The 19025-nt window shown below is 44.3% G+C and overlaps 1 protein-coding gene across 1 annotated transcript; it reads right to left on the minus strand.

Moving 5' to 3' along the window:
• Positions 1 to 772: 772 nt before the first annotated feature.
• Positions 773 to 18622, minus strand: LOC127653788 (sterol O-acyltransferase 2-like). Its single transcript, XM_052140553.1, is given in 15 exon segments — positions 773 to 826; positions 1356 to 1459; positions 1462 to 1500; positions 6372 to 6507; positions 6618 to 6716; positions 6810 to 6907; positions 9238 to 9367; positions 11743 to 11788; positions 11863 to 11947; positions 12328 to 12403; positions 14312 to 14600; positions 15147 to 15254; positions 18161 to 18210; positions 18310 to 18462; positions 18583 to 18622. Coding segments are annotated over 15 exon segments (1503 nt in total). The 5' UTR covers positions 18619 to 18622.
• Positions 18623 to 19025: the final 403 nt, after the last annotated feature.

Genomic DNA, 19025 nt, shown 5'->3' on the forward strand with positions numbered 1-19025 from the left:
ATTGAGTCAGATTGACCAAATGAGTCAAATGAACACGTCATTATTGTGATCATTTCTGTCCAACCACCGTTTGTTTGAAACGATAACAGAATTTTAGGGAAGCCATAATAAACGGGAAGCTTTATTTAAAGAAGAGCACTTACTGCTCGTATAGATATCATGTTTTCAAAATAACAAATGAACGGAATATTCCGGGTCAAGTTATACATGATCTATAACATTTGGGGCATAATGTTAGAATTCATTTCAACTCATTCTGCCATTGTCTTAATGAAGCACAAATGTGTGTTACAGTGGGACACTTCCAATGGAAGTCAATGGGGTTTAAATGCATTTATTAACCTGGAATATTCCTTTAAGATAATGCAGTTAAGTGTCAGTAAATGTTGTCCGTAAGCCTAAAATACCACAATTCAATTTAATGTTTAAAAAAACATTTTTACCTTTTAATAATGCATCATTACAGTCGTTCACTTCAACTAGTGGTCTACATTTCTACATGTCTAAGGAGGATTTTATGCATAACATGTGACTTAATATAACATGCTGCACACGGTAGCATCTGTGTGATGCACCGAGATCATGTCTCAGTCACAGTGTGGCCAGTGTTATTATATATCATGTAACAGAGCTCTGTACATGTATCATCAGTCTCTCAAAGCACACATGCATGTAACAGGAAACACTAATAAAGTTCAGCAGCTCTCTCGGCGAGACCTGGACGGTTTTCCTCATTTATGAGCGTTCGGTTCAGCTGGACAGTGATGTGTCGTCACTGGTAAATACACGTCCAGGATCTCGGTATCACCAGCTCCCGGAAGCTTGTCTGTTTGAAGAACATGGAAATATAAACTTCATTGCATTATGACAATTACAGTCCACTTCAGGAACCGTTCACATTCATAGTGCTTCTATAGCAGTGAGTGCTCCTGCAGTGCCATCTAGTGGACATTTCATCATTATAATGTCACTTTGATCCCTTTGAGTCTTTACATTGCATTCTCCTCCATCTCTGAGCCACATGCACGTCTTACACCATCTGTCCGTGCATTCTTCAGTGTCACATGTGGCTTTAATGTTCATGTAATCCTGGAACTCTTTAAGCCTTCGTGATCAAACATGGATGTGTTAATCTAGCACAAGTGTTTTTATTGTAGTGTGTCTGGAGACTCCATGAGTAAAGCTGTGATGATACGTATATTTACTTTACATTTATGCATTTGGCAGAAGCTTCCGGTGCACTGAAGCTATACGTTTGATCGGTGCATGCTAATTCTGTGTTGCTAGCGCTAGCACCAGTTGCTCAACAGGAGCATGATGCAGTGTAGTAGTCATGGATGTAAAGTAACTCTTACCCGGTCGCGTGGGCACTGTATCTGTGCGTGCCACTCCAGACAGTAGAGACAAGCGTGAATGCCCTGACCGATGAACAAACATGTCCACATGATGATGTTCCACACGGACTCTTCCGTTTGTCGTTCATGGCAAAGTTGAACACCACTGATGAAATAAAGATCATTACATTCGAGTGTGTGTACACGACCACCCTACAATGATAAAAGTCCACACACTCCTCTTTCTTATATTTCTATTCATCAAAAACAGTGTCAAAATGAGCGCTTTTCCTTTCTGCTCTAAAGTGGCGTCACGTTGAGCAGGCCACGCCACGACTGGTGAGGGACTCTGCCCTATTATCATAGCTCCTCCCTGAGTGTGCTGGAGCAGATACAGTGAGAAGAATAATGTCTCATAAGTGATCATAAGAGTCTTCATGTACTCCCGGCATCAGAGCCGCTGAAGACGCACGCAGTGGACAAGCTGGACTGGTAATCTGGCATACCGGGCATTTTCCCGGTGGGCCGACGCACTTTGGGGCCGATCAAGGGTGGACTGGCCATCAGGAGAACCCGAGCGGGCTGGTGTGTCAGCCGTGAAACGGGCCAATTGTGCCGCGATGAGCTAAAATGAGCCGCCGCGTTATGCAGAACGGACCACAAAACGGCGCCGATATGCAAAAAAGGACAGCGAACACCTCGCACTCAACATTTGGGCCAGTTGCTATGTAAAGTCATATTGTCAGTCATATTGGTTCTGATTTGTTGATGCTGTAGTAACTGAAGCACAAGCTGTAAAGGCACCGCCCTCTTCCAGAAAGGGGGAGGGGAGCAGCAGCTCATTTGCATTTAAAGAGACACACACGAAATCAGCGTGTTTTTGATTCCACCCAAAAAAAGAGGCATTTATAACATGATATAATAAATGATCCGTGGGGTATTTTGAGCCAAAACTTTACAGACACATTCTGGGGACACCTGAGACTTCTATTACATCTTGTAAAAAGGGGCATAATAGGTCTCCTTTGAAGGTTACTTTTCTGGTGAGATCACGTGGCACAGCATGAAGCGCTACTACGGGCACAGAGCCAACATAAGTGCCTCTGGTAAGAAACCTCTATAAGGTTTTTCACTCAAACCTGTTTGGTTGTAAAGAGCAGCGTCTCTAGTTCCATTTGATGTGCCACTTTAAAAAATGCATTTATTTTTCGTTCGTCGGCGCGCTGATAAACATGACGTCCACATATGTGGAAAATGGGACCTTATTCCCTCAAAAGTTGAAAAACATGTTAGTTATTTTGAACAACTTTCAACATTAACACATCTGTGAGTCATTTAGCTTCATTTACATATAAATGTTGTTATATTTTATTTTATCACTGTACAATACGGTTCTATTCATTAACATTAATAAATGCATACTTATATATTTACTGTCATTACCATGCATTATCATGCATGCATCCAAAAGCTGAATAATGTTGCTTTCATGGAAGGCTTTATATGGAGTTAGGATGAAAATAAGGAGCATTTCACACTGTTCTGAGACCAGTGCAGACAGACAGCACACCGGAGGTTAACTCATGCACTAAATGGGGAGCAAGGGAGCATCCTATAGCTCTCTATAACTGTTCTGAGACCAGTGCAGACAGACAGCACACTGGAGGTTAAGTCATGCACTAAACAGGGAGCAAGGGAGCATCCTATAACTCTCCTATAACTGTTCTGAGACCAGTGCAGACAGACAGCACACTGGAGGTTAAGTCATCACTAAATAGGGAGCAAGGGAGCATCCTATAGCTCTCTATAACTGTTCTGAGACCAGTGCAGACAGACAGCACACTGGAGGTTAAGTCATGCACTAAATAGGGAGCAAGGGAGCATCCTATAGCTCTCCTATAACTGTTCTGAGACCAGTGCAGACAGACAGCACACTGGAGGTTAAGTCATGCACTAAATAGGGAGCAAGGGAGCATCCTATAGCTCTCTATAACTGTTCTGAGACCAGTGCAGACAGACAGCACACTGGAGGTTAAGTCATGCACTAAATAGGGAGCAAGGGAGCATCCTATAGCTCTCTATAACTGTTCTGAGACCAGTGCAGACAGACAGCACACTGGAGGTTAAGTCATGCACTAAATAGGGAGCAAGGGAGCATCCTATAGCTCTCTATAACTGTTCTGAGACCAGTGCAGACAGACAGCACACTGGAGGTTAAGTCATCACTAAATAGGGAGCAAGGGAGCATCCTATAGCTCTCTATAACTGTTCTGAGACCAGTGCAGACAGACAGCACACTTTAGGTTAAGTCATGCACTAAATAGGGAGCAAGGAAGCATCCTATAGCTCTCTATAACTGTTCTGAGACCAGTGCAGACAGACAGCACACTGGAGGTTAAGTCATGCACTAAATAGGGAGCAAGGGAGCATCCTATAGCTCTCTATAACTGTTCTGAGACCAGTGCAGACAGACAGCACACTGGAGGTTAAGTCATGCACTAAATAGGGAGCAAGGGAGCATCCTATAGCTCTCTATAACTGTTCTGAGACCAGTGCAGACAGACAGCACACTGGAGGTTAAGTCATGCACTAAATAGGGAGCAAGGGAGTATCCTATAGCTCTCTATAACTGTTCTGAGACCAGTGCAGACAGACAGCACACTGGAGGTTAAGTCATCACTAAATAGGGAGCAAGGGAGCATCCTATAGCTCTCTATAACTGTTCTGAGACCAGTGCAGACAGGCAGCACACTTTAGGTTAAGTCATGCACTAAATAGGGAGCAAGGGAGCATCCTATAGCTCTCTATAACTGTTCTGAGACCAGTGCAGACAGACAGCACACTGGAGGTTAAGTCATGCACTAAATAGGGAGCAAGGGAGCATCCTATAGCTCTCCTATAACTGTTCTGAGACCAGTGCAGACAGACAGCACACTGGAGGTTAAGTCATGCACTAAATAGGGAGCAAGGGAGCATCCTATAGCTCTCTATAACTGTTCTGAGACCAGTGCAGACAGACAGCACACTGGAGGTTAAGTCATGCACTAAATAGGGAGCAAGGGAGCATCCTATAGCTCTCTATAACTGTTCTGAGACCAGTGCAGACAGACAGCACACTGGAGGTTAAGTCATGCACTAAATAGGGAGCAAGGGAGTATCCTATAGCTCTCTATAACTGTTCTGAGACCAGTGCAGACAGACAGCACACTGGAGGTTAAGTCATGCACTAAATAGGGAGCAAGGGAGCATCCTATAGCTCTCTATAACTGTTCTGAGACCAGTGCAGACAGACAGCACACTGGAGGTTAAGTCATGCACTAAATAGGGAGCAAGGGAGTATCCTATAGCTCTCTATAACTGTTCTGAGACCAGTGCAGACAGACAGCACACTGGAGGTTAAGTCATGCACTAAATAGGGAGCAAGGGAGCATCCTATAGCTCTCTATAACTGTTCTGAGACCAGTGCAGACAGACATAGTTAGTGCATGACTTAACTTAAATAGGGAGCAAGGGAGCATCCTATAGCTCTCCTATAACTGTTCTGAGACCAGTGCAGACAGACAGCACACTGGAGGTTAAGTCATGCACTAAATAGGGAGCAAGGGAGCATCCTATAGCTCTCTATAACTGTTCTGAGACCAGTGCAGACAGACAGCACACTGGAGGTTAAGTCATGCACTAAATAGGGAGCAAGGGAGCATCCTATAGCTCTCTATAACTGTTCTGAGACCAGTGCAGACAGACAGCACACTGGAGGTTAAGTCATGCACTAAATAGGGAGCAAGGAGTATCCTATAGCTCTCTATAACTGTTCTGAGACCAGTGCAGACAGACAGCACACTGGAGGTTAAGTCATGCACTAAATAGGGAGCAAGGGAGCATCCTATAGCTCTCCTATAACTGTTCTGAGACCAGTGCAGACAGACAGCACACTGGAGGTTAAGTCATCACTAAATAGGGAGCAAGGGAGCATCCTATAGCTCTCTATAACTGTTCTGAGACCAGTGCAGACAGACAGCACACTGGAGGTTAAGTCATCACTAAATAGGGAGCAAGGGAGCATCCTATAGCTCTCTATAACTGTTCTGAGACCAGTGCAGACAGACAGCACACTTTAGGTTAAGTCATGCACTAAATAGGGAGCAAGGGAGCATCCTATAGCTCTCTATAACTGTTCTGAGACCAGTGCAGACAGACAGCACACTGGAGGTTAAGTCATGCACTAAATAGGGAGCAAGGGAGCATCCTATAGCTCTCCTATAACTGTTCTGAGACCAGTGCAGACAGACAGCACACTGGAGGTTAAGTCATCACTAAATAGGGAGCAAGGGAGTATCCTATATCTCTCTATAACTGTTCTGAGACCAGTGCAGACAGACAGCACACTGGAGGTTAAGTCATGCACTAAATAGGGAGCAAGGGAGCATCCTATAGCTCTCTATAACTGTTCTGAGACCAGTGCAGACAGACATAGTTAGTGCATGACTTAACTTAAATAGGGAGCAAGGAAGCATCCTATATCTCTCTATGCAGTTAAGTGCGTTCACTCATAAATCTGATCAAAAGTTCAGTTTCAGGCTGCAGATGATGTTTGGATCTCTCAACATGTTTGACAGACAAGTGACAATGATCATCAGTACATAGATTCACCATTTATAATGTGTCATTTTATTTGAACATGATTGGCAGCAGGGACGGGTTGTTGTTCAGTGCCCAAAGCCCAGGGCACCCCGGGCATTCAAGGGCCCCTGGGCACACTCCTGGACACATAAACAATTTGATGTAAAAAAAACCTGACTTTTTATAGTTTGGATTTATTTACAATTTCAGAATTTAGTCCCTCAGTCCACATATGAGGACATCCATTTTTCGGAAAACTATTTGCTCCAGAAATGTAACTATTTATTTATTTATCTTTTGCTTGTTTTGGAACAGTGAAAGTGAAACATTTAAACCTACTTTTCTTTTTGTGTGGACAACTAGCCCTTTTTGTAATTGGTCTGTATGATTGTGGTATGACATCACAAAACCTCTCACCACCGATACCGGCGAATGTGCAGAACATCACTGGGTAGAAGAATCCAAAGCCCAAAGTGAAGGCGTATTCATGAGCCAATGCGGACACGGCGAATACTGACAGTGTGGCCACTGAACGAAACTTCTGTCCCGACAGCTAAAAGATTGAGAAGAGAGCGGTCAGTTTCAAACTCTATTAAACACACATTAACGATTACAAACGTGTAGCCGGTCAGATCTCGACTCCGTGGACTCGTCATCTCTCACCCTCAGGAAGTCTCGGTATCCGTAGTAAAAAAGCCAGTCGTGCACGACGACGTTCCACGTGCGGTAGTAATTAGCGAAAGAGGTCGAGTTCCACCAATCCTGGTCAAACAAACAGAGACGAGACACTGAGAGCGGATGAGAGTCATGAAAGTCGTTGCATTTGTGCGTGAAGAGAGAAAACAAGCCGCTTACTTTATAAAACATCCGATCGGCAAACCGCAGCATCTCCGCGAAAGCGTTGAGCCAACAGTGAAGAAATGCGTAAAAGCCCAACATTAACATCAGCATACCTGAGAGATGACAAAACCACCTTTTAGAGATGAGCAGTGCTGTAACTGATTACATTTCATCTGGATTACGTAATCAAATTACCAATAGCACGTACTTGTAATCGGATTACATCAGATTATAGTTACATTTGCATGGATTACATGGATCACCAAATCATTACATTAAAAAAATTAATTGCCAAACGAAAAAAAAATCATTAAATTAAAACAATTAATTGCCAAACAAAAAAAAAATAATTAAATTAAAAAATTTTATTACAAAAAAAAAAAAATCTTTAAATTAATTTTTTTATTTCCAAACAAAAAATCATTAAATTAAAAAAATGAAATACCAAACAACAAAAATACATTACATTAAAAAAAATAATTGCCAAACGAAAAAATCATTAAATTAAAACAATTAATTACCAAACAAAAAAAAAAAAATCATTAAATTAAAAAAATGAATTACCAAACAAAACAAATATTCAATCACCCTACGGCAATAACTAGTGCATAATTCACTAATTATGCGTGTACATTTTAAAATAGCGGCCTGTGTGGTCTGTATTTTAATATTGTATGCAAAGTCGAGTCACGTGTGTTACTGAAATTGATACACTGCATTTGAAAATGCTTAAAGGGACGGTTCACCCAAAAATGAAAATTCTCTCATCATTTACTCACCCTCATGACGTCCCAGATGAGTTTAACTTTCTTCCTTCACCAGAGCACAAATGAAGATTTTTAAAAGAATATATCAGCTCTGTCGGTCCTTACAATGCAAGTGAATGGTGACCAGAACTTTGAAGCTCCATAAATCACATAAAAGTAACCCATACGACTCCAGAAGTGATATGATAGGTGTGGGTGAGAAATAGATCCTTTCTTTTACCATAAATCTCACCCACACCTATCATATCACTTCTGGAGTCGTATGGGTTACTTTTATGTGATTTTTGGAGCTTCAAAATTCTGGTCACCATTCACTTGCATTGTAAGGACCTACAGAGCTGATATATTCTTCTAAAAATCTTAATTTGTGCTCTGGTGAAGAAAGAAAGCCACTCACATCTGGGACATCACGAGGGTGAGTAAATGATGAGAGAATTTTCATTTTTGTGTGCACTGTCCCTTTAATGCAATCCACAAACACAGGGCGCATTTGGTTTCTGTTTTAAATGTAATCTCTTAATTAATGCACAAATAAATGGTAAACTTTTAATGATATAAAATGATGCAACAAACAAGCCCTCGTCAACATGTCCATAATTCTAGTCACTTTTCTGTAGCAAACAAACATTTCAGAGGTGCCAGTTACATGCAACTTTGCATCAGGATGGCACAAAAAGTGCCTACGGTTAAGGCCACACCTTCTCATGAATAATTATGAGGAGGCACAAACCTCTACATAATTTCTTGAGACAATCTCTAATTATTGATTTCAAAGCTGGATAATACAGAAGTCCATATTCCTATTAAAATACAAGCATGTTCTCACTAACTACGTTTCCATCCAAGGATTTTTTTGCGAAAAATATGCTGCAAACAAGAATATCTCGTATCATGCACCGGTCATCGACAAGTACAAGGAGAACAAATGAATGGCCACTGTTTGTGATTCATTTAATTGCAGAATCCATCCGTTTATTTATTAAAGTTGCTTTTTCACAACATTCAAAATAATAGACGGCAGTCACGGAATTAGCACACAAAACATAAAACATAATTTCTGTGCACAAAATTGTTTAAATAAAAAATAAATACACAATACTAGGAGAAAATCATCAGCGCTTTTTTTTTTCCTTTTTTTTTTTTTTTACTTACACTTACAGCTAAAGTTATTGTTTAGTTTTACTTTTGAAAGTAAATCCCCAGTATTAAAAACATTTATTACCAAACGAAAAAAGCATTAAATAAAAAAAATGAATTACCAAATGAAAAAAGCATTAAATTAAAATGTTTTATTACCAAACGAAAAAAGCATAAAATTATTTTTTTTTTTTATTTCCAAACCAAAAAAGCATTAAATTAAAAAAAAGTAATAACCAAAGAAAAAAAAGCATTAAATAAAAAAAAATTAATTACCAAACGAAAAAAGCATTAAATTAAAAGAAATTATTAGCTACCAAACGAAAAATATATATTTTTAGACCTATATATGCCTTTTCTTTACTCACACTTAAATTAGCCGTATCCTGTTCTGTAGATGAATAAAGTCGACTGAATGATGCTCTCAGAATGTTCTAGACTTTATTCAAGACTATGAACTATTTGTCCAATGCAGAGTTCACTTTCAGAAAACGAGCTATTGTGTGTGTGTGTGTGTGTGTGTGTGTGTGTGTGTGTACCTGGAAAAACAGCATGGAAGAGCGCCAGTATGAGTGTGCGTGTGCTGAACGGCTGGTTGCTCTTGTTCATAAACACAGGGATGCACAATCGCACCAGGATGAAGTACAGATAGAACAAACTGCCCAAGATCTGTAGAAAGAAACAGGCAACATACAGTGAGAAGATTTCGTTTTTAAGAGCTGACTGGATTCAATCTCATGAAGAAAATATCCGGGTCTGATCTCACCCCAAAATCAAAAAGAAAGACAATATAGAAACAAAGAAAATGAAGCTTATTTTGGATTTATTGCACTGTGACATTATTTTCATGATAATTGAATTCTTAGTTCTCATTTTCATTACTGAAATACAAAATATACTGCATGTATTCTTGTAATTGTAAAGTTTAATTTTTAGTATTGTACGGTGTAGTGTGGAGGAGGGCGAGGCTGAGCTGGAATGACACGCCCGGTTCCCAATCAGCCTGATGGGACACTCGAGGGATAAAGGCCGCCGGTCTTTTTATTTAATTAAATATTATTTATATTGTTAAACCGGTTCTCGCCACCTACTCGCCCATCTAAACCCCCTTAAACTGGTGCCGAAACCCAGGAAGGAGGAGGGATGCCCGTCGCAGAGTCCTTGACACTGCCATCCGCCGGGTGACGGAGTAGCCCAACCGCCCAGATGCGGGGAACGGACACCGTCCGCGGGGCGAGTGGGGACTGGACTCCCCAACGCCTGGAGTGATGGAGCCGCCGCCAGGGGCGGAGGAGTGTCCCCACGTGCCACCAGAAAAGCGGAGGGGCATTCTGTCCACTGGGGGTCGGAGGTCTGACTCCGGTCCGCCCGTGCAGGAGCGACTGTCGTCCGCCTGAGAGTGTGGAGGAGTGATTGGGGACCACGCGATGGTGCATCAGAGAACTGGTGAGTGAGTTTCATCTCTCTCTCCAAGGCACGCTCCTCCCCATGGAAAGAGACACCAACAGCGCTGCCATTGGTTAAACAAAGAAATAGTCCGCCCCCAACTCACGCCAGTGGTTGAGTAACATTGTTGGGGTGGGTCTAAGTGGGTCGATTACCCTTTCATACATTCCGTCACACATATGTGATGGTTAATAACGGCCCTGCAGAGTAGCGTCACACATATTTTGTTGTTGGTGTTTCTGCAACAGCCAGTTACGTTACAAGCTGCCAGATTCAAATCGGCTTTCGTGCCGACACCGGCTGCACTGGTCAAGCGCCTGTAATTAACTCGCACTGTCTTTTGAAGCACTTTTTATTTTATACACATACATCCAACTGGTCACCAAAGTACCCCAATAAAAAGTTTACAGCTCTTATACGCAGTCAAAACTTCAAACGCAATCTTCCCATGCATGCAGCCACGCCTACTTATTTGGTGCAGATGCAGTTTTCATTCATTTACATTTATGCATTTGGCAGACGCTATTATCCAAAGTGACTTACAGTGCACGTATTACAGGGACAATCCCCCCGGAGCAACCTGGAGTTAAGTGTCTTCCTCAAGGACACAATGGTGGTGACTGTGGGGATCGAACCAGCAACCTTCTGATTACCTGTTATATGCTTTAGCCCACTACGCCACCACCACTCCACTTCATTCGCACAAACATCAAGTCAAACAGTCTTTTCAGCCACATAATACATTTGTTTTCTGAAACAGACAGCCAAACTATCACAAAAGCGCCACGATAACAGTTTAAAACTCGTGTACTCACAGTGAAAACAAGCTGATCAAGTGTGATTATCCAATGCATGCAGCCAAGTCTGTTCACACTGGTACACACACACACACACACACACACACACACACGCACACACACACACACACACGCACACACACACACACATATAGGGGCTGCTATCCTTATGAGGACTCTCCATAGACATAATGGTTTTTATACTGTACAAACTATAGATTATATCCCCTAAAACTAACCCTGACAAAAAGCTTTCAGCATTTTTTACATTTTCAAAAATATTTTTTTTTTGTATGTTTTTTTTTTTTAAGCAATTTGAATTCCCCCACAACACGTGCAGAAATAACTCACTTCGGGAGCACTGCAGGGGAATTTAGACCCTTCTCAGGAGTGGTGGTGGCGTAGTGGGCTAAAGCACATAACAGGTAAGCAGAAGGTTGCTGGTTCGATCCACATTTGGCAGATGTTTTTATCCAAAGCGAGTTACAGTGCACTTATTACAGGGACAATCCCCCCGGAGCAACCTGGAGTTAAGTGCCTTACTCAAGGACACAATGGTGGTGGCTGTGGGGATCGAACCAGCAACCTTCTGATTACCAGTTATGTGCTTTAGCCCACTACACCACCACCATGATTACTTTGGTAATAATAAGAGCTTTGGGGGTAAAAGTGTTTAACTGTCATTAAACTATAATCTGACAATGCAAAGAATCTTCATTTTCTTAAAAAGTTTTTTTGGGGGGGGGGGTTGACCCAGAAAATGTCCCTCAGAGATTCAGTCGACTGTGTGAGTTGTGAAACCTTTAGAAAGTTCATGCCAACGTAGTTCCATCTGACGTTCGGGTTTCTGAAAGAGAACAATGAACAGTGAGGATCCATTTGCATGTTTGTCTGTTTATAATACAGTTGAATGACGATTACCGTGGATACACCTCACGATAGATCAGTGTTGGGCAAAACAGGAAGTACAGATAGCTGGAGAGAGACGGATAACGCAGCGGTTCACCTGGGGAAATAACATTTCGATTACAGGTTCAGAACAGGATCCTGCACTTATATACAGAATTATATGTTTATTTCTGAAGTACATTTCAATTACAATTCTAAGTGCTTTACGTACGCATGATAAATAACAAAGTAAATAAAGAAGTTTAAAATCATTTAAATGTACAAATAAAGGTTTGAATTCAAAATGTAAATGTATCATTCATTTTAACCCCTTTGTTAACCGGTATGTTTGACAAGTATATGAGTGTGGAGATGGGCATTCAACCGTTATTGTGAAAATAAATGACCATTTTGAGTTTAATTTCGCCGTCTCCCGCTTCCTCCTTGTACCCCATCCTAAGAACTTTGTTACAGTGAGTCATGATTGTGCAATTTTACCGTTCAGTGGTGTGTTATTGAGAATGGCGGGAATCGTTTCACGGATAAATGAGTAGCTCTTCATCACAAATCTGATCTGTGGATTGAAAGCAGGATTTGGCAGATGTGGAACAGTGTTTAGAGGAACCAGAACACACCCTTAAACTCCCTTATTACACATCTCTCTGGAATACTTGATTGTGATTGGTCAATGGCGGCATTCCTGTATAATGATGCCTGTTGATTTCCTTTGTGTGTGTGTGTGTGTGTGTCTGTCTGTGTGTGTGTGTGTGTGTGTGTGTGTGTGTCTGTGTGTGTGTGTGTGTGTGTGTGTGTGTGTGTCTGTGTTGTGTCTGTGTGTGTCTGTGTCTCTCTGTGTGTGTGTCTCTCTGTGTGTGTGTCTGTGTGTGTGTGTGTGTGTGTGTGTCTGTGTGTGTGTGTCTGTGTGTGTGTGTGTGTGTGTGTGTGTGTGTGTGTGTGTGTGTGTGTGTGTGTGTCTGTGTGTGTCTGTCTGTGTGTGTGTGTGTGTGTGTGTGTGTCTGTCTGTGTGTGTGTGTGTCTGTGTGTGTCTGTCTGTGTGTGTCTGTGTGTGTGTGTGTGTCTGTCTGTGTGTGTGTCTCTGTGTGTGTGTGTATGTGTGTGTGTGTGTGTCTGTGTGTGTCTGTGTCTCTCTGTGTGTGTGTGAGAGTGTGAGTGTGTCTGTGTGTGTCTGTCTGTGTGTGTGTCTGTGTGTGTGTGTGTGTCTGTGTGTGTGTGTGTGTGTGTGTGTGTCTGTGTGTGTGTCTGTGTGTGTTTGTGTGTGTCTGTGTCTGTCTGTGTGAGTGTCTGTGTGTGTGTGAGAGTGTGAGTGTGTCTGTGTGTGTCTGTGTGTGTCTGTCTGTGTGTGTGTCTGTGTCTGTGTGTGTGTGTGTGTGTGTGTGTGTGTGTGTGTCTGTGTGTGTGTGTGTGTGTGTGTCTGTGTGTGTCTGTGTCTGTATGTGTGTGTGTCTGTGTCTGTGTGTGTGTGTGTGTGTGTGTGTGTGTCTGTGTGTGTCTGTGTCTGTATGTGTGTGTGTCTGTGTGTGTGTGTGTGTGTGTGTGTGTGTGTGTGTGTGTGTCTGTGTCTGTGTGTGTGTACCAATGTAAACAGACTTGGCTGCATGCATTGGATAATCACACTTGATCAGCTTGTTTTCACTGTGAGTACACGAGTTTTAAACTGTTATCGTGGCGCTTTTGTGATAGTTTGGCTGCCTGTTTCATAAAACAAATGTATAATGTGCCTGAAAAGACTGTTTGAGTTGATGTTTGTGTGAATGAAAACTGCATCTGCACCAAATAAGTAGGCGTGGCTGCGCACCTGTCTCTCATATCACTCAAAACTCTCTACTTGCATAATAAAATAATTTGCACTTACTGTATATTAATATTTAGTAAGTAGCTGTGCAATATACAATATTATGTACAGTACGCTGATCACTATCGCAAATGATTAACCTGCTAATCACGTTTTTTCCTGTTGCTAAACGACATTACGCGGTTTAATGCATGTATGGCAGCTGTTCGGTGGTGAAATGTCCACTGTGTGGCGCTGAAAGCGAGTTAAATGTTCTCCCAAACAGATGAGGTTTATAAGGTGAATGCTTTATCGAGTTTTAAATCAATAAAAGTGACCTCCCAACCCTTATATGTGATGCAAACATTAAAATGAGTCATGCATGATAGTAAAAGTGTTTAGAAGTCATAAGATCAAAACAGCGCCTCTAGTGTTCATTTCACAAGGAAACTGATGCAATATGTGCAACAAAACCACGTAAAAATACATTTGCAGAAATGTACGTATGTTAACATGATTCTGAGACCATGAAGGACCACAATGACACAACTAATGATTCAAAATGACCTCTGACCTCCCGATTTCAGTACAGCTGTGTTTTATTGTTTTGTTTTATGACATGCAGCCAAGAGTTTCGTAACCTATTCCTATTAACCTATAAATACTGTGGTGATCATATATCAACGTTACCTGTTCTAATATGATGATGAATCGTGATGCCGGGGGGAGCTGGAAATGCAGAACTACATACACTGGAAATATTCCCAGCATGCTCAGCTGCGTGGCACACAGCATTAGTGCAGACGCCACCGATGCAGACGCCCTCCAGCGCACTCCAGCGCTGTGGTACAGTCCACCCCAAACACTCACAACATGGTACGGCCCGAGGAGCGTGTAAATGAACATCAGGAGCCATGCCCATGTGACCGTACTCAACTGACCGAATGCGTAAACAAACAAGTCAAAGTCCAGAACCAGCCTGAAATATACAAACACAGTTGGTTGCATTCATGTTAGTTTGTTCGCTCAAGTCACACTTGAGCATTGTTGCATTAGATAAGAAAATCTGAAATGTTTTCCTTGAAAAGTGAGTTTATGGGGGGTCTGGGAAGCTCAGCGAGTATTGACGCTGACGGTCACACCTGGAGTCGCGAGTTTGAATCCAGGGCGTGCTGAGTGACTCCAGCCAGGTCTCCTTAGCAACCAAATTGGGCCGGTTGCTAGGGAGGGTAGAGTCATATGGGGTAACCTCCTCGTGGTCGCTATAATGTGGTTCTCGCTCTCGGTGGGACGTGTGGTGAGTTGCGCGTGGCTGCCGCGGAGAATAGCGTGAAGCCTCCACACGCGCTACGTCTCCACGGTAACACGCTCAACAAGCCACATGATCAGATGAATGGATTGACGGTCTCAGACGCGGAGGCAACTGAGATTCGTGTCACTACGCCACCACGAGGACTTCTAGCGCATTGGGAATTGGGCATACCAAACTGAGGAGAAGTGTGCTCATGTTCATGGTGTCACACACCTGCCCTTGTCGACGTAGTCCACTGCTAAAGTGCTCATGCCGAACAGGCAGAGAGCCGCGATGAACATGTGATAGATCGTCCGGATGTGACTGATCTCAAACAGCTCACTAGAGAGAGGAAGCGAGAGTTAAAGAGGTTGGGGTAACATGAAATCATAATTGACCCCATTTACTTTCTCTCATACACTTTATTTCAATAAACCAAACACACACATGATCGATACAATTGTTATCATAAATACCACATTCCTCGCCAGCCCCAATAACCTACTATGGAAGTAAATTAATGGCAAAAAGCACGCTGAATTTCACAAATTGAAAATTAAACGCATTGCATCAACGGCGCTTGCATTTTTTGCGGGCTGCATTTTGACACGGTTGTATATTTAAGCTGAGACTTTTTCAACTGGAAAAATCTTCTGTAAATATAATGGACTGAATATTACTTGCCAAATAATGAAGATGGATAAAAAAGTTCATATTTTGTAACTGAACTTTGTAAGGTGAATATTTTATTGTATTTTTAATGATGACATTTTGTGCAAAATGTTTTCAATAGAATATGCACATATAACCATGTTAGGAAGAGACCAGGTGTTCAGGGAGGAGACCCCAGTGTAAGGATTGGGTCCTGAGCTCTGGGGTAGCCGCCTCAGAGTAGAGACCTCCATGGTCGTGAGCACGGGCAGCGACTGGGGAACGACCTCCTTGGTCGTGAGCACGGGCAGCGACTGGGGAACGACCTCCTTGGTTGTGAGCACAGGCAACGACTGGGAATGACCTCCATGGTGGAAGCCATGTGGAAGGCTCTAGGGGCAAAGCCATGGAAGGCGGAGCCGTGGGAGACTCGACGATAGCTGGCAGTGACTGGGGAACGACCTCTGTGGTCGTGAGCATGGGCAGCGACTGGGAACAACCTCCGTGGTCGTGAGCACGGGCAACGACTGGGGAACGGCTTTTGTGGTCGTGAGCATGGGCAACGACTGGGGAACGACCTCCGTGGTCGTGAGCACGAGCAGCAACTGGGAAACGACCTCCGTGGTCGTGAGCACGAGCAACGACTGGAGAACGACCTCCGTGGTCGTGAGCACGGGCAACGACTGGAGAACGACCTCCGTGGTCGTGAGCACAGGCAGCGACTGGAGAACGACCTCCGTGGTCGTGAGCACGGGCAACGACTGGGGAACGGCTTTTGTGGTCGTGAGCATGGGCAGCGACTGGGGAACGACCTCCGTGGTCGTGAGCACGGGCAGCGACTGGGAACAACCTCCGTGGTCGTGAGCAAGGGCAACGACTGGGGAACGGCTTTTGTGGTTGTGAACACGGGCAACGACTGGGGAACGACATCCGTGGTCGTGAGCACGAGCAGCAACTGGGGAACGACCTCCGTGGTCGTGAGCACGGGCAACGACTGGAGAACGACCTCCGTGGTCGTGAGCACAGGCAGCGACTGGAGAACGACCTCCGTGGTCGTGAGCAAGGGCAACGACTGGGGAACGGCTTTTGTGGTCGTGAGCACGGGCAACGACTGGGGAACGACGTCTGTGGTCGTGAGCACGAGCAGCAACTGGGGAACGACCTCCGTGGTCGTGAGCTCGGGCAGCGACTGGGGAACGACCTTTGTGGTCGTGAGCATGGGCAGCGACTGGGGAACGACCTTTGTGGTCGTGAGCATGGGCAACGACTGGGGAACGACCTCTGTGGTCGTGAGCACGGGCAGCGACTGGGAACAACCTCCGTGGTCGTGAGCAAGGGCAACGACTGGGGAACGGCTTTTGTGGTCGTGAGCACGGGCAACGACTGGGGAACGACGTCTGTGGTCGTGAGCACGAGCAGCAACTGGGGAACGACCTCCGTGGTCGTGAGCTCGGGCAGCGACTGGGGAACGACCTTTGTGGTCGTGAGCATGGGCAGCGACTGGGGAACGACCTTTGTGGTCGTGAGCATGGGCAACGACTGGGGAACGACCTCCGTGGTAGTGAGCACGGGCATCGACTGGGGAACGACCTCCGTGGTCGTGAGCACGGGCAGCGACTGGGGAACGACCTCTGTGGTCGTGAGCACGGGCAGCGACTGGGGAATGACCTCTGTGGTCGTGAGCTCGGGCAATGACTGGGGAACGACCTCCGTGGTAGTGAGCACGGGCAGCGACTGGGGAACGACCTCTGTAGTCGTGAGCACGAGCAGCGACTAGTGAACGACCTCCGTGGTAGTGAGCACGGGCAGCGACTGGGGAACGACCTCTGTAGTCGTGAGCACGAGCAGCGACTAGAGAACGACCTCCGTGGTCGTGAGCACGGGCAGCGACTGGGGAACGACCTCTGTGGTCGTGAGCACAGGCAGCGACTGGGGAATGACCTCTGTGGTCGTGAGCACGGGCAGCGACTGGGGAACGACCTCTGTGGTCGTGAGCACGGGCAGCGACTAGAGAACGACCTCCGTGGTAGTGAGCACGGGCAGCGACTGGGGAACGACCTCTGTAGTCGTGAGCACGAGCAGCGACTGGGGAACGAACTTCGTGGTCGTGAGCATGGGCAGCGACTGGAATGACCTTCATGGTCGTCAGCACGGGCAGCGACCTGGGAATGACCTCCATGGTTGTGAGCACAGGTAACGACTGGGAATGACCTCCATGGTGGAAGCCATGTGGAAGGCTCTAGGGGCAAAGCCATGGAAGGCAGAGCAGCGGGAGGCTCGACGATAGCTGGCAGTGACTGGGGAATGACCTCCTTGGTCGTGAGCAGGGGCAGCGACTGGGGAACGACCTCCTTGGTCGTGAGCAGGGGCAGCGACTGGGGAACGACCTCCTGTCACGAGGGAGACAGACTGTGACAAATCTCAAATCAATGTTTCATGTCCACTTATTTTGTAACAAGCAGGATAATGAGAAATCGGCTGGTCATTATCACTTTGTATCAGCTTCCTGATCACGCTATCTGGGTTTATTTAAGATTCACGACCTGTATTAACTATACGTTATCCCTTACTTATTGAGCACCATTAATAATACCTACTCAAGCAGGGACCATCTGGCCACAAACACCTTCCCTGTTCCAGTTTGTGTCTGAAAATAAAAACATACACGGTATTAATGAACAGAACTTAAGCTTTACCAGAATAGCAGCAGAGGCATGAAGACAAACTTTATTCAACAGGATGTGACATCACAGAATCTCTCACCTGTTGCTGCAGCTTCTTTTTCATCGGTGTGAGTGTGTGTGTTTTGGGAGAGAGACTGTAACGAGTCTGTGAGCTCTCGATCCAGCACCTCGTTCAGATGGTTTTTAACATGTCGGATCACCTCAGCTTTGATTCTCTGGTTTAGAAACACACGTAGCGATTGTCAGCACTCTAATAATCTGGATAAAAGTACAACATTCATTTACTCATCTCAGGAAAGAGCTGTCGGCTGAAAGAGCCGATGCATTTGTTTTACCTCCATGTCTTCTCTTCTCTGTGTCATGTCCCTCATATTAGTGAAAGGATCATCTTTACACAGACAGACACATGCACAAAGCATACATTTACATTATTAGAATAGTGAACTGCTTATAAACTTTGGTTTATGATGTAATAATGATATATAGTGGAAACTCACGGCCGTTCTCTGATGGAGGCTGATTGTCACCGGATGTTCGAGCTCTTGTGCGATGCACCACACTGTTGCTTGTGTCATATGTTGCCATGATGTTTCTGATGGTTTAATATGGTACACTCTGGTACAAATGTCACTTTTCTGGTCATTTATTAATGTTATAGATATATTACATATGTTGTATTCTGTATGTAGATTCTAATACATACTAGGACTCTATGTTTTGAAACCTGTTGACCTGAGGTTACCTGTGATATATTCCCTGTGGTCAGTAAAACGAACGT

The sequence above is a fragment of the Xyrauchen texanus genome, chromosome 13 (assembly GCF_025860055.1).
Source record: "Xyrauchen texanus isolate HMW12.3.18 chromosome 13, RBS_HiC_50CHRs, whole genome shotgun sequence".
NCBI classification, from domain to species: Eukaryota; Metazoa; Chordata; class Actinopteri; order Cypriniformes; family Catostomidae; genus Xyrauchen; species Xyrauchen texanus.